Source organism: Thermobia domestica, chromosome 6 (genome assembly GCF_964235325.1).
Source record: "Thermobia domestica chromosome 6, izTheDome1.hap1.1, whole genome shotgun sequence".
NCBI lineage: Eukaryota > Metazoa > Arthropoda > Insecta > Zygentoma > Lepismatidae > Thermobia > Thermobia domestica.
Genome location: NC_137459.1, coordinates 99,715,454 through 99,730,386, shown reverse-complemented (window position 1 = coordinate 99,730,386; position 14,933 = coordinate 99,715,454). Strand labels below are relative to the sequence as shown.

Below are 14,933 nucleotides of genomic sequence, written 5' to 3'. Positions count from 1 at the left end.
TTACAAACACTTACACTTTTACGAACATTTTTTTGTTTTTTGGTTTAAACCAGTTGTTTTTTTTTTTTTTTTTTGAAAAAACCAGCTGGTTTAAACCACCTTGGTTTAAACCAGCCAACCCTGGATGTCCATTTCATTTTGTTTCATTTACATGTATTATATTTCGCCTACCTACAATAATTCAAACTTCAAAACTGCAAAGCCTTCAACGGTGGTCTACGGGCTAGCGTGCACGCCTTTGGTGTAAAGGGTCTTGTTTTCGATTCCCAGAGGAAGCATACAGAAAGAATAGTTCAGATTACACTTTAAACTGTAGGTCGACATCTCATATAGCATCTCTGCTGAAAACGGGCGGTAAAAGTTACTTAATCAATCAATAAAAACCGGGAGTATGATCGAATCTTGCAAACAGTGCGAGATATTGATAAATATCTCCTCTTTATGATACCCATTGCCAATTTTTATCAAGTCGTCTTTCACTTGTGTCTGTAAAGAGACATGTACAGATGTGAAAAATGATAAGGAGATTCATGCTTATATGTGAATGATGCGCTGTGTCGAGGGCGCAGGTTCAGCTAGTCTATATATTAAAATGTTAGGTTTATATGTTTGTCTTCAATCCTTTCGACAATGAGATGTCGAAAACCACAGGTGTGCTAGATACCTCCCGTTTACACTGGTCGATTCCAAATTTTGTGTAGAATGTCCAGTTTTAATTGAATATTTAAAATACATGCTGGTATTTTTATTACATTTTTTTAGGGGTACATTGGAAGTGTTGAAACTTTAAAAAAGCAGCATATCCTACGAGTTATACATTCCAACACAATACAGTTGTATATCTCTCAGGCGTTTGTTTCAGGGCCAAATGATAATTAAAAACAAAGAATAACAATTTCTCCAGTCTAAGATGAATCTTTATTGTTTGGAGTGTTTTGCCCAATGAACACCATATACCACTGGCATTATAATTAATTCTGTATGTAATGTATTTGCTTATTATATACTGCATACAAGAAGAAAGAAAACACTGATCATACATGAATTGGAAACTCCAACCGAAAGTAGGCTCAAATCTTGCAAACGGTGCAAGATATTGAAAAAATAATCGAAAATATCTTCCCTTTATAGTGCCCTTTGCCGATTTTTATCAAGACGTCTTTGACTTCTGTCTCTAAAGGGACCTGTACAGATGATGCGAGGAGTGACAAAGAGATTCACGCTGATATGTGAATGATGCGCTGCGTAGAGAGCGCAGGTTCAGCTAGTATTAAACTAAGATCACATTTTTTTCTCTCTCGTCCGATGTTTATATCTGCTGATATTTTGAAGTCTCAAGTTGAAAAAGCGAAACTTATACGTGGTTATCAAAATAATGTAAGCTCGCACGTTTCGCGGTAGGAGGATGGCAGTGAAAGGGGTCTCATCGATCCACACTAGAGATTTCCAATCAACAGCGGTCTATTTCGCATGTTCTTTGTACCATTTTGTTCGCACTAAAAGCATCATTGGCAGTGATCATAGTTTGAAAACAGCAACCTGATCCCAGATATACAGGTTACGCAAATCGCGTTAGAACCTGATTGTGAAAATAGACTTCACCAGGTACTGATTGAGTTCAACAGTTACCTTTGTCTCATCTCTCTACGATCCTTGTTGGTAATCACTTCAATGCTCAGCGATCTCCGTCACTGAAACTTCCCTTTTGCCACTCTTAACCTTCTTGGATGTTGTTCCAGTGAGAGCTCTGCTGGAGGCCGTTATAACTTCGAACATACTTATTCGCAACGCACCTAACACATGTACTAGCCACAATGGATACACTTGCGTCAACTAACCGTCATCTCACAATTTAACCTCTTTGAACTACTGTTTAACATATTGCATCACCACCGTCTGCCTGCTTCAACACATGCTTCCGTTCTACCCTGTCTGATATACTAAGACGATTAGCTAACACAGCACTAATAATTGCTAGGCGCTATATATGCATTCTCAGGGTTACCACCTTACACGTTGTAAACTACAAGGGCTGGATAAAAGTGGTTTAATTCGTTCCTGGCTTTGTGCACAGAAGAACACCTGTTGCATTCCTTCACTATAATCGCCTCCCATCTCTCTCTTGTACACCGTCAGCGAGTCAATCTTTGTCGATGTTCTGCGGAGACCGCAATATGATATGGATGATGATCTCTTGTGTAGTAGTGCTTCCGGCGAAGTGGTTCATTTTGGCGAAAAGGTCGTCACGAAGTCCCTAAAAACATTGTTGGGCACTATGCCAACTTCAATCTTAATTCATCCACTTAATTCGTCTTTCCGAAACATATTACTATGGCGCTTCCAATTTCCTCCCCTAATGTTACGGCACTGTTGCTTTCGAGTGAATAACACACAGTTGTTACTACTCGCCACATTTTATCGCCTCACATCCCGTTATCAGCTACGGAACTCTTGTAGTGCTGAGACATAGCACTCTGACATGTGAACAGTATTGCCACTATCTTCTTGTCCAGCCTATGTATAAATGTTTCCATTATTTTGATAACCATTTTCACATATAGTGTGACACCTTCCTTAACGGACATCTAATAAAGACAGAATCCTCCGCTTAACGGATATATTGATACGGACAATATTTTTCTCTCCTCCACCAACATTTTAGTAGTTCTTTCAAAACGGCAGGAATTATTTTCACTTCATATATAATTTATACAAAAATTCTTTCAGAAATTTGAAAATAAATATTTAATTGATCCAAAAGTTGCAAGCAAATATTGAACATAAGCTAATCTCCAAAGAAGGTACATAATAAACAACAATTGCACACTTTTCTTCCCAAAAAATATCATCAATGATTGAGATTGAACTCTACATTTTCGGTATTTAGCATTTATGTTTTTATTGTGTTACGTTTACTTTTAGCGCAATCAGCATGCGAATAGAGGGATTTTTCCAGTGGGATGACATGTATTTAAGCTAAGTATGTCCACACGTGCAGTGTATTTTGCAATACATGTCCACATAAGCACATACTCAAACGATGTTTTTCTCCCTTTATGTCCCTAATTCGAACACTGGGTACAGTATTTCGACATTACCCTATATTAGCATTTATAACTAACGTATTTTACTGTAAACTGCATCCCAGTATATCATAAACTGTGAGTAATCTAAATTTCTGTAGCGTCTCTGTAACATATACCTCTTATTTACGGATAAATATGTCCCATCTATTTCAGTTTTCTCAGAGGTTTCACAGTATAAAAATATGTACTTAAAAGTTACATAAAAAAAAATAAATAAATAAAATAAAATAAAATAAAACTTTCAAAGGTACAGAAGCTCACCTCACATATTTCGTTCAAGTGACGAATTAGCATCTGTTGTCGTTGTCCACGATGAGCCTTCATAATTGTATCAACAAAATATTCTGCTGGAACAATGAAATGAGCTTCCTTGATAGATGCATACGCAACTAGTAAACACAAACATTTTGCCAAAAGACACTTCACAGGAACACTATAAAGAAAGAAAAAAAAAGCAATATGGGCACCATCATACGTGTTAACAAGGGTCCGGAAAAGCAATAACATCACACTCTGAGAGAGAGTTTCTTTTCCTATACCAAATAGACAGAATTTATAAACAAGGAAGGGAGTACGATGAACAGTGATAGAGCGCTCCTCCCTAGTGTGAGTAGTCAATGGTTCGATCACAGGCCATGTGAATTTATAGTGGACAACACTGCGTCCGTCTATTTTCTTACGGTTCTCCCCTTTTTCCCTCACATTCTCATTCCATCAATTCTTTCACAATCATTAACTTTCATTAACTAAGTCTTCTTCAGAGTAACGGACATAGTTGTTGAGCGCTAAATAAAAGATTTCATTTATATACAAAGGACGTTAAAAGTTTCATTAGAAATTTTATGTGGATATACTTTGATTATTTGCCTTCAAAATGGCAATTGTTGTTTCCTATTGTTAACAGGTAACCCACAATGGACACTGAAGTAGACATTAGGACGAGAAAGTGATCGGTAATGGAATGTCTGTTCAAAACCGGTGATCAATCAACCACATCAATTTACAGAAAGTTGCTTCTGGTTTATGGGGATCACACATTGGACCCTGTCAGTATCCAATGTTGCTTCTAGGTGTTAAAAAAATCTGGTCTTTCCAGACCAGGCCAGAAAATTATGGTCTCTTTTTCTGGGATCAGTGGCGTGTCATTTTCATAGACTTCTTGGAAAATGGCTCCACAATTATCACGGAGCGTTATTATTTGAAACTGGATGAAGTACGTGCTCCAGATCAACAGACCGGAGCGGCAAGGTAAGGTAATCAAACTCCATTATGAGAATGCCAAGCCTCACACAGTCATGATGACACCGAAGAAAATAATGAAAATGGGATAGGAAATCGTCCCTCAGCCTCCCTTGGGATTTCTTTCTGGTTGGTCGTCTGACGGCCCATCTGCGAGGAAAAGCATTCGAAAGTGACAAGGTTACCATTTCTTGTGTGAAGCAATGGTGTAAAGTCAGCCATATGAATTTTACTAAAGTGCATTCAAGGCATAGAAAGAATGTTTGACGAGATTCGTCACAGAGATGGAGGCTACACTGAATGACATGGTTTTGTAGCCAAAGGATCAAAGTATGTTCATCTAAAATTTCATAATCATATTTCAACTAATAATAATATTATAACCATCTGTGCAAAACTTATTGAATGTATCTTATATATATACATACCTAGTAAATACGGGTAAAAAAATTACTCCTTTCAGAGATGTATATGCTGCAAAAAAATTCGAAAGAAAACAGTTCTGGAGGACCACAGTTAGAAAACTATGGAATCTAGAGTTCCTCCGTAGCTAAGCGGTTAGCGTACGCGCCTTTGGCGTGGGAGTTCCGGGTTCGATTCCAGGCAGCAGCTCATGTCGTTCAGATTGCAGGTTAATCAGTACGTCCCATTTCGTATAGCCTCGCTCCTGAAAGGGACGTCATACTCAAAATCAATTCAACTATGGAATCTAGTGAAGAGGTTTGGAATGAAAATGAAATGCAACTTTTCAGTATAATGTTCCACAATTATGTCCTTTAGGCTCAGGGAGACAGACGATTAAGGGCAACGAGCGATGATGGAAAAATTAGTGGAATGAGAATATAGGAGGAAACTGTAGTACCCGAGAAAACGTACGGACACGATATTGTCCACCACAAACTTACTTGGCCGGGATCGAACCAGAGACCCCTCGTACCAGAGGTAAGAGCCTCTATCAATGAGCCCACTGCTCCCACTATAGATACAAAAAGAAGAGAAGGAGAAACTGATGAACTGGAATAGTGGACTGAATATCCATGATCTGTGGAGAAAACTTGGGTAGAGCAGATAAAAAAGAAAAGATAACAGAGGTATGTTGAGGTGTACAAGGAGTGGCGCAGGTGTTCAATTAAAAGTTTGATTTTTTTCCCCTCATTTCCTGAGATATACAGTATAAGCTGTAACATTTAGATTTTGTTCCATAATGTGTCTGATGAAGCCAATGATACATTGCCGAAATTATAAAACTATTATTTATTAAAAGTGATTTGCTTTCGTAAGATTTTATTTTTAATTAAGGCAATGAAATTCCAAGGCTAGAATGTAAAGCATTCTTATACTTATTAATGTCAGATACTATTTTATGATAATTCATTGTATATTCGCTGGTGGAAACTCATTTAAAAACACATCGTATACACCGTCCGATTTGAACGAAATTTGCACCACATAATATGTGCCTGTAGAGGGCAAGCAAATTGTACTTACTATCTGTAAAGCACATGTAGCTATAAGTTTAAAGGTCGTCGAACAGCACAACAACAAACGTTTAATGTGCAGCTGAGTGACTTTGAACTTAGTCGTATATTTGAAATGGTCGTTCGACAGAATTGCCGCTGACATGAATCGTGATATATTAATGATCCATCGGCAGTGTACACAATGGAAGGCACAGGGTTGTGAGAAGACGAAACATTACCCTTCCCCTAGTGCCATCATGATACACCAGGAAGCGCCTAAACAGATGGACATTCGGCCGCCGGAATTCACAAGACTGCGATCGTTAGTATAATCAGAGCCACTTTGACCTTCCATACGGGGACACAAACAACAAAAAAATATATTGTTGCAGGCAGGCCAATGTTCTCTCGTTCGTCTCTCACGATTACCCGAAAGAACTGCTCATCGGTAAGAATGTCTTAGGTGTTGTGGGAAGAGACTGCAGCGAAGAAGAAAATGGAGGTCGGTGGTGTTCAATGATGGTCCTTGGTTCTGTTTCACATACAGTGACGGCTGTGTCTGTTCGTAGATGTGCATGTATGCGGAAGTACTCAACATATTTTCAAACTCGGCACACAGAATCCACAGCTTGCATTCTAGCAAGAAGAACAATACGTTGCAAAGTGTTTATTCAGGGAAGTAGTATCACAATTGAGCATAGTGCATTCGTCCTATCGTGAGTCCTATCCTCCTACCTTGTCTGAACACTTCACGGGATCCACTCTTCTATTAGAATAATGAGCGTCCCAATACCGCTGAAAAGACTCTATTTGCCATATGCCTTCTATCCTAGCCAGACAGGTATCAGATCTAAGCTCTATCGAGCACAAGTGGTACATGGTAGGACGATGCGTAACACACGGTAGGGATCTGACACAGACTATTGCCCAGCTACGCCATGATCTACAGCGAGCGTCGAATATCATATCCGGACAGGTACTCTGCATTTGTATGACCACCTGGGCACCATGTTTGGTTTATATCATCTATCACTATCTTCTCAACTTTATATACCAACTTTGGCCGAAATCTGTGAATTGAGTGTTCTTGAAAATGCTTTTCCACTAATATATATATATATATATATAAAATCATCTGAGAATAATGAGCAAAACACTAACAATAAAAAGAACTGTTCCCCACTGAACTGTTCCATCTTCAACTTGGCAATACTATTAAGTGACTAATACCAACGTGAAGCCGAACCGAATGCTTATTGCTTAATATTCTCTTCTTTTTTCTTTATTTTTTCCTTCTTTCCCTCATTGTTTGATGAATCACTTAGCGGAAGATTACAGTTTACCCTCCATTTACTATTTTTTTAAAGTTCAAAATAGAGGGTATTAACAACAACTGATTAGGACTCATATCCCTAATTGTACTAACTACAAATATTTAGCTGTCAAGCCTTACCTACGCTGAAGAGAAAAGAAAAAGAGAAGTGATCTCCGTCGCTAAATGGTTGGCATACTTGCTTTTAGTTAATTTAAATTTCTGCTAGAAGTAAATATAGTTCAGAACCTACGTTAAACTGCTGGTCCATATTTCATATAACAGAAAATGCAACCCCTTTATATATATTATATATATATATATATATATGCGCGAATATAGGCAACACCTAAACTTTTTGACACAAGATTATAGAAAAAGTAAATCTCGAATATAGGCCGCAGTACTAAAATTACCAAAAAGTTCAATTAGACAGTACTTTGAGATGCATCTCTCCCTCCCCTTCTTTAACTCTCTCATAACTCAGGGTAACTCATGAAGATGACCTTCTTTGTAATAGTGACTCTGAGCAGCATTCTGGATAGTCTAGAAAGGGTGAAGAATCAGACGCTGGTGATGCTGAGACGTAGGAAGTGATTGTGTTTGATTTGCGTGGGTACAAACAAACAAGCTGACACGGATTTGCGAAACAAAGTTGCTTTCTTTTTTACAAGAACAGCTACTGTATATAAATATACCGTATATACGAGGGTCGGCTGATAAGTTCTCGGCCCGACCCCCTTCCAAATGTACTACCCTGATGTAACTGATGTCATATGAAATGTTGATCTTTTATATGTTTAAGTACCAAATTTCACGATTCTACCCTGAACGGTTTTTATTTTACAGATAATTGAATGAACCATGCGGAGACAGATGTCAAATTCACCAAAGAGAAGTTGCGAGGTGTAATGAAGTTCTTCTTCCTGCAACAGAAGTCGCCCAAGGAAATCCATGGTTGCATGCAGGACACATTGGGTGGACAGTGCCTTTCATACTCCACTATGATGAAATGGAGTGCGAACTTCAAGCGTGGTGAATTTTCAACAGAAGATAGTGACAGGTGTGGCAGGCCAGTGTCAGTGTCAACTCCGGAAAAAGTGAACCAGATTCATGACCTGATTTTGAGCAACAGACGGATTTTGCTTCAGGAGATAGCTGACAAAGTGCACATATCCAAAGAACGTGTTGGGTCAATAATCCATGATCAGCTGGACATGAGGAAGCATGCGAAATGGATTCCGAAATGTTTGAACGCGGATCAGAAATGCGAACGTGTGAGATCATCGCAGGTGATTTTACGGCATTTTGCGAACTCCAAGGACGATTTTTTGAATCGGCTTTTTACCCAGGATGAAACGTAGTTGCATTACTTTGATCCGGAAACCAAACAGCAGTCATGCGAGTGGTGCCACTCAGGATCTCCAAGGCCCAAAAAATTCAAAGCACAAAAGTCTACAGGGAAGGTGTTGCCTCAATATTCTGGGATAAGGATGGTGGTTTGCTCTTAGACTACCTTCCAAAGTGCCAAACCATAACTGCATAGTGTTACTGCAGTCTGCTGGCTAAGGTAAAGGACGCTATTAAAGAAAAGCGCCGAGGAAAGTTGACACGAGGTGTCTTGTTCTTGCAGGACAATGCTCCCGTTCACAAGGCTGGCAGAACAATGGATTTTCTGAGGGACCTACGGTTTCAGTGCATTGGCCACCCACCTTACTCGCCAGATCTTGCCCCTTCTGATCTGTTTCCAAAACTCAAAACAGCACTGAAAGGACAGAAATGTCAAAGTAATCAAGAGATGATAACAGCTGCGGAACAGTTTTTTGCAGACCTTGAGAAATCTTTTCTTTTGGAGGGGTTGGAGAAGTTGCAGCATCGAAGTGCCAAGTGTGTTGTCCTTCGAGGGGACTATGTTGAATAACCTCACACTTTCATGCCTGCAGCTCAAGTCCCTCTGGGTCGGGCCGAGAACTTATCAGCCCACCCTCGTATTATACATACAGTATAACAGAGATACGTATTTCTCTTAATAAAAGTATTAAGTGTCCAATGTTTTTTTGTGCCAGTGCAAGGTGTTACCGGTACCCAATAAAGATTACCATTTTTGTGAAGAAGATATGTTTTTCTGCTATTTTCTTCTTAAGTCTTAGCTGCTTTACAAAAGCAACTGCAGTAACTTGTAATGGTATTAATTTCAGCCCACAAGATGCATGTAGTACATGTCATTTTGAAATTGACGATTTATGATCTGAGGGAGAAAATCTCGATTTTAGCCACACCATGATTTTTCAAGCCAAAATTTAGGAAAAAACGAGCGGCCTATATTCGCTCAAATACGGTATATATATCGGGTGTTGCAAAATAAGTGTTACAACTCTTGGGAGGTGACTCCTACCACTGAAACAAGAAAAAAAGTTCTCTTCAACTTTCGGCTATCGGACATAGTTTTGGATCTACAAGGTCCCGAAAGCGTGGGAAAACGATTTTCGGATGCCAATAGTTCGGAAACTATCCAACGTAAAGAGGGCGGATAAAAAAATCACTGAAGAAGTCATACCTGCTGTATTGAATTTTGCATGTTTCACAATCCTACCATGCAAGCGCAAGGGATTCCCCAAAGGAACTAGGGAGTCCCGGATAATCTGCCAAATGAAAATTGGTCTAAATGGATATGAAGTGATAGGGTTTCTATCAAGTAACAATAATTTGTTTGTATTAAGTCGATATCTGGAACAAATACAAAATGGCGGACACCTTCAAGTAAGTTGTGTGTGATTGCATAATCACCAGGTACGGATGCTGGCCAACAATGACGTTCTGAGTATTAAGTGTAGCGAATTTGTACTCAAATGCTCTAGAAAGACATCTGGAGTGTCGGTAGAGCACAACAGATGAAGCAGGGTGATTCACATGTGTGGAAACACTTAACAAAAATGCCCAGAAATGCACTCATATTAAGTAACCGTGCGTTCAAAGCGTCGGAAATGTAAGGAATAGCATCAAGAACATGAAAGCCATTGCCAATTCACCAATGATATTACATCAATCCGATGCAATATGATCTGCACGGTTGCATACCGATAAGAATGCAACATCCGAGGCCAAGTTGAAATTGTGCAAGGGGACTCACAAAGAAACTGGGTAAACGAAAGGAATGTCACTAGTGGGATCGCATGATCGATATTGAAATGTGGCCAATGTATGTGTTGATATCAACATGTAGCTAATGGACAAATGTCAACTTGTCCCACTACTGCTGGGACACCGTCCCACGTACGAAAACTAGGAAAATAACGTTGCACTTTCTGCTATTACATCTGGTGCACATTTTGGTAGAACGTAACTAGAACACGATTGTATCAATGTCCCTCTTTGTTTGGGACATTGTCCCACAATCGACACATATGGAAAGGAATCTCTAAATTCATGGTTCAAATTCTGATAGAGCGTGAAAATAACAAACTTTCATCATGTCCCACTTCTTCTGGGACATATGGCGTACTCGAAATGTAGGGAAATACCTCCAGAAATTCGTATCTTACACACGGTGCACACGCCAAGACAAAGACGAAAATAAACCAATTTGGCACATCTAACACTACTGCTGGAATACCATACATACGGAAAATAAAACAACATGAGAAATAGGAAGAAACGTCTTAAAGCTCTGATTGTTTACAACTGTGCAGTAGGAATAACAAAATGAAACACACAAGTATGTCGGGAGGCTGTATAAGAGCGCTTGCCAAACAAAGCGGGTACTCCTCAAAAAATGAATACAGAGAAAGTGAGGCTCTCTCGAAGCCTCAGGACTAGAGCGCTTGCTTTCGCTCGCGTGGTCACAGTTTCCAATCTTACTGGGAGCCCACGTCCTTACATTCAAGACCCGAGTAGTTATTTTCCTATTTTTCGCACGTGGGACGGTGTCCCAACAATATCATCTATTATTTACGGTTCGCGAGATTGGGCTCCTTAAATCTTTGCAAATCGGCCATTTTTTGGCCAATATATCGGGAACGGTAAAAGTGACGCGAAAAATTTAATCACTTTCTCATATAGTTTTTGGTGCTCTATCGAATGCAGGGTTTAAAATTGAAAAAATCGCAAATAACAGACAGACAGATACACAGACATAGAGAATTCAGTAACGAACTTTTCAAGTTCGTTGAATAGAGATTATTGGATTTTCAACGAACTTAAAAAGTTCGTTACTGAATTCTCTATGTCTGTGTATCTGTCTGTCTGTTATTTGCGATTTTTTCAATTTTAAACCCTGCATTCGATAGAGCACCAAAAACTATTTATATATGAGAAAGTGATTAAATTTTTCGCGTCACTTTTACCGTTCCCGATATATTGGCCAAAAAATGGCCGATTTGCAAAGATTTAAGGAGCCATATCTCGGGAACCGTAAGTCATAAAGAGAGATCATATTGGTGTTGATCAATGGCCAGTTGGCCAGTGGTCACCAATTAATATCGGTACGAAAATGTTTAGCATTCTTTTAGGGATTGATTAACATCAGTATCATCCCCCTATGAATTACCGTTCCCGTGATATTGGCCAAAAGATAATTCCGATTTTGGGAGATTTCAGGAGCCAAATCTTGGAAACCGTAAGTCACACAGATGATATATTGGTATTGATCAATACCTAAGAGGATGGTGAACATTTTGGTACGAAATAGTAACCGGTGGCCTGTGATTAACTGTCTACTGGCCAACTGGGCACCGTTCCCCAGATCTTGACCAAACAAGTTCGAATTTCTAGATATTTAAGCAGCCATATTTCGAGAACTGTAAGTCATACAGAGATTATATTTTGCTAATTTTTGCGAGAAAGAGAAGAAGGTGCGGGTAAAAAGATTTACATCTAGGAACAATGACAGCTATCCTTTCCGCTCCATCTCTCCATTCTTTTTAAGTTCGTTCTGGCAATGCTCTTGGAGCATTTTCAACTGTTTTCTTTCTGTAATATTTACGGAAATCAATACACTAAACGTCAATTTCTAACTTTTCCATCATGTAGAACTATTATTGACATTTTCTTACTCCACATTCACGATAAGGGGTTCTATATATCGCAGTGCTCATGGTTTGGTTTGGTTTCCGATGCTGGTACAAAATATTTTATGTTGCAATGTGGCAATTGAAAACCTTACTGAATTTTTAAAAGCTCTGAATCTTTAAAACCTCCTGTTCAGAAAGACTGCATTCACGGCAGATGTTTGTGCTCACCACATATAGTATACTTTACAAGTTGTCTCGTAGGCTAGAGCCTTTCATGAAAAGTAGTGCAGTGGGTTTAGCGTATGTCTTTTTAAGTTAAAGCAAAAAAAGAATGATACTTGGAAGTGACAGGATGATGGAAGAACTGAATAACGATTGTAAGTAAAAGTGAAAGAACTCCAAGAAAACCCAATGAAAATGAAATGAAATGAAATTTTGAGTTTTACGTCCCACGGTTATGCCGGTTAGGCTAAAGGAGACGGTGATAATGAGTAATGAATGAATGGTGGAATGAAGGAAGTGGGAGGAAACGGGAGAACCCTGAGAAAACCCACGCACATGGTGTTTGTCCACCACAAAGTTCACTTGGCGGGAGCAGGAAAACCCAATGAATCACGTTCACCAAAGCTGTGATCGAAATATCGTACCAGAGGTGAGCGCTCTAACACTGAGTTACTGTGGCACCTGATAAGCTTGTACGGGTGCTACTTGGTTATTTACATACGAAAAGAAGTCAATACTTCATAAATTAAACCTCGCATTTATTTATCATTTACCTGTATGATCACTTACAGTTAAAGCTTGAGAATTAAACTATCTACCCAGATTTGTAGATAACAGTTCGGCTAATTACAAAAATTTCACAACTTTAATACCAAGTACTAAAGACAGACAAGCCGAAGATTAATTTCCATTAATTTCTTGCTTGACGAAATTTATCAAAACTACTTACCTGGAAAGTGTTTGCATAGTTGCAACCAAAGTTTCTTCAAGTTCTAAATTTCCATTTTGCAAACTGTTCTTCAGTGCGTTCAAGATATCAGAACAAAGACGGGAATACATATTTTCTGCTTCTATAAATTCGTGTGGGCGCCCATCAGCTGATAGTTCATCTGTTGTTTCAAGCACCTGGCTAAATCTTTCTGCATGAAATTTTTTTGGGAATATCAGATACTTCAATTCTTTAGAGAAAGTATCTCTTACACTATAATCCAAGTCTTGTACATATGGAGTAAAAATTTCTACTGTACTCGTTGAGCAAAGCTCTGGAACGTGAGTAGTAAGTTTCCTTATGGAATTTACTAAGTTCCTGCGTACGATCACAGATGAGAAACGAAGATCTCTCAGGATATTGACAACTATATTCACAAAATCTTCTCCAAGTTCACCAAGCTTTTCTTCTTCACAATACTTCTCTTCATCACATACTTTACAAACGATGCGAAGTTTAACTGATTCTCTATCTGCAACCCTTAGAGAATAAAACAAGAAAAAATTTAAAAGCTACTGTAAACAAACATATATCGGGTACTTAGAACATATTCAAATTTGAAAATTATACGTTAGATGAAACTTTTAATTAAATATTTTACATGTATGATTTAGTTCTTCTAATAGGCCTATACTTTCACTGGGAGGTGAAACACCCCCAAATTGAGTGAACGCCTCCAAATAAAAGACCATAAAGAACCCGTTGTATATGTCCTCGTACAATTAGAAATGAAATGCACTACTGTAATTTGTACTATATTGTATTGGGTCCTCTTGATAAATAATTAATAAAAGAAATTAATGAAAACTTTTCTGTAATGTTCTATTGGGCAATGCTACTGTTCAAATAAGTGTTACAACCAAGTGAATTCTAATGAAGTAAGATGGCTCAACATATTATTAGAAGTCTTAATTTTGGCTTGTAAGTAAGTGAGATTAATGATAAAACGGAAACTGTGCAAATTATGTGTGTGAGTATATTATTTCGACATCGATGAGAAACGGTTTTATCGCTGTCTCTTAACAGATCGCCTAAATACCAAAATAATTTATGATGTAATAAAGATATTGAGTTACGATTGTCCTTGCAAAAAATCAATGTGTTGTAACTGGAGATAGAACAGTAGCAATAAAAACTGCAACAAATGGTGTTTTCACTCTTTCTAATGACAGTTAAAATAACGTATTTCGATCAATTCAATAATGGTCGCTTAATGAGGATATGAACAAGCAAGGTTATTTGGAACACATTTCGAGTTTGCTGTATTGCATATTAGGAAGTGTTTGTTAGCAAAGCAAAAAACTATCACATATAACATGTTATGCAGTTATAAATGCTTAGCGGCACTCTCAAAGAGTAAAGCTGCGATCATTATGTGAAAAATACGTTCTAGTTAGTTACAACCACATTCGTTCGTTAAGTGTGGATTTCTGTATTCAGAGGCTGTGCAAACTATTATACAGTGTCTATTGAAGATCACTGTTATCATATTATACAGTAATAACCGTGCGTTTTTCAAAACATGAGGATTTACTCGAACTATTGAAAACTTTAAGGCCACATTACAATTAATGCATCTGTAAATTTTAGATAAATTCTATAATTTTACAATTAATTCGCCTTACGTGAAAATTCTATATTTGTAATGGGAAATTCGTAATTTTAAAAAGTGCATAATTTCATTAGTCTTACAACGAAAATCTACGAGAAGTTTACTTTTGCGGATGAGTTTTATTTGCGTGAAGCTTTTCGAAAACGTCTCATAATTTTGTTCATATTTCACAAGAAAATGTTTCATTAATAGTTGCAGCACATGATTTAGTTTAAGGAATTGGA

The 14,933-nt window shown here is 38.1% G+C and overlaps 1 protein-coding gene across 4 annotated transcripts in view; it reads right to left on the bottom strand.

Moving 5' to 3' along the window:
* The window catches only part of LOC145688127 (serine/threonine-protein kinase ATR-like), a 381,701-nt gene that overhangs the window by 216,080 nt on the left and 150,688 nt on the right, over window positions 1–14,933 (bottom strand). For all 4 annotated transcript variants that reach the window (XM_081761899.1, XM_081761900.1, XM_081761902.1 and 1 more), the window contains 2 exons: window positions 13,059–13,577; window positions 3,348–3,519 (listed from right to left, as the gene is read on the bottom strand). In XM_081761899.1, the coding sequence (XP_081618025.1) occupies window positions 3,348–3,519; window positions 13,059–13,577 (691 nt within the window). The remainder of the gene's footprint in view (window positions 1–3,347; window positions 3,520–13,058; window positions 13,578–14,933) is intronic.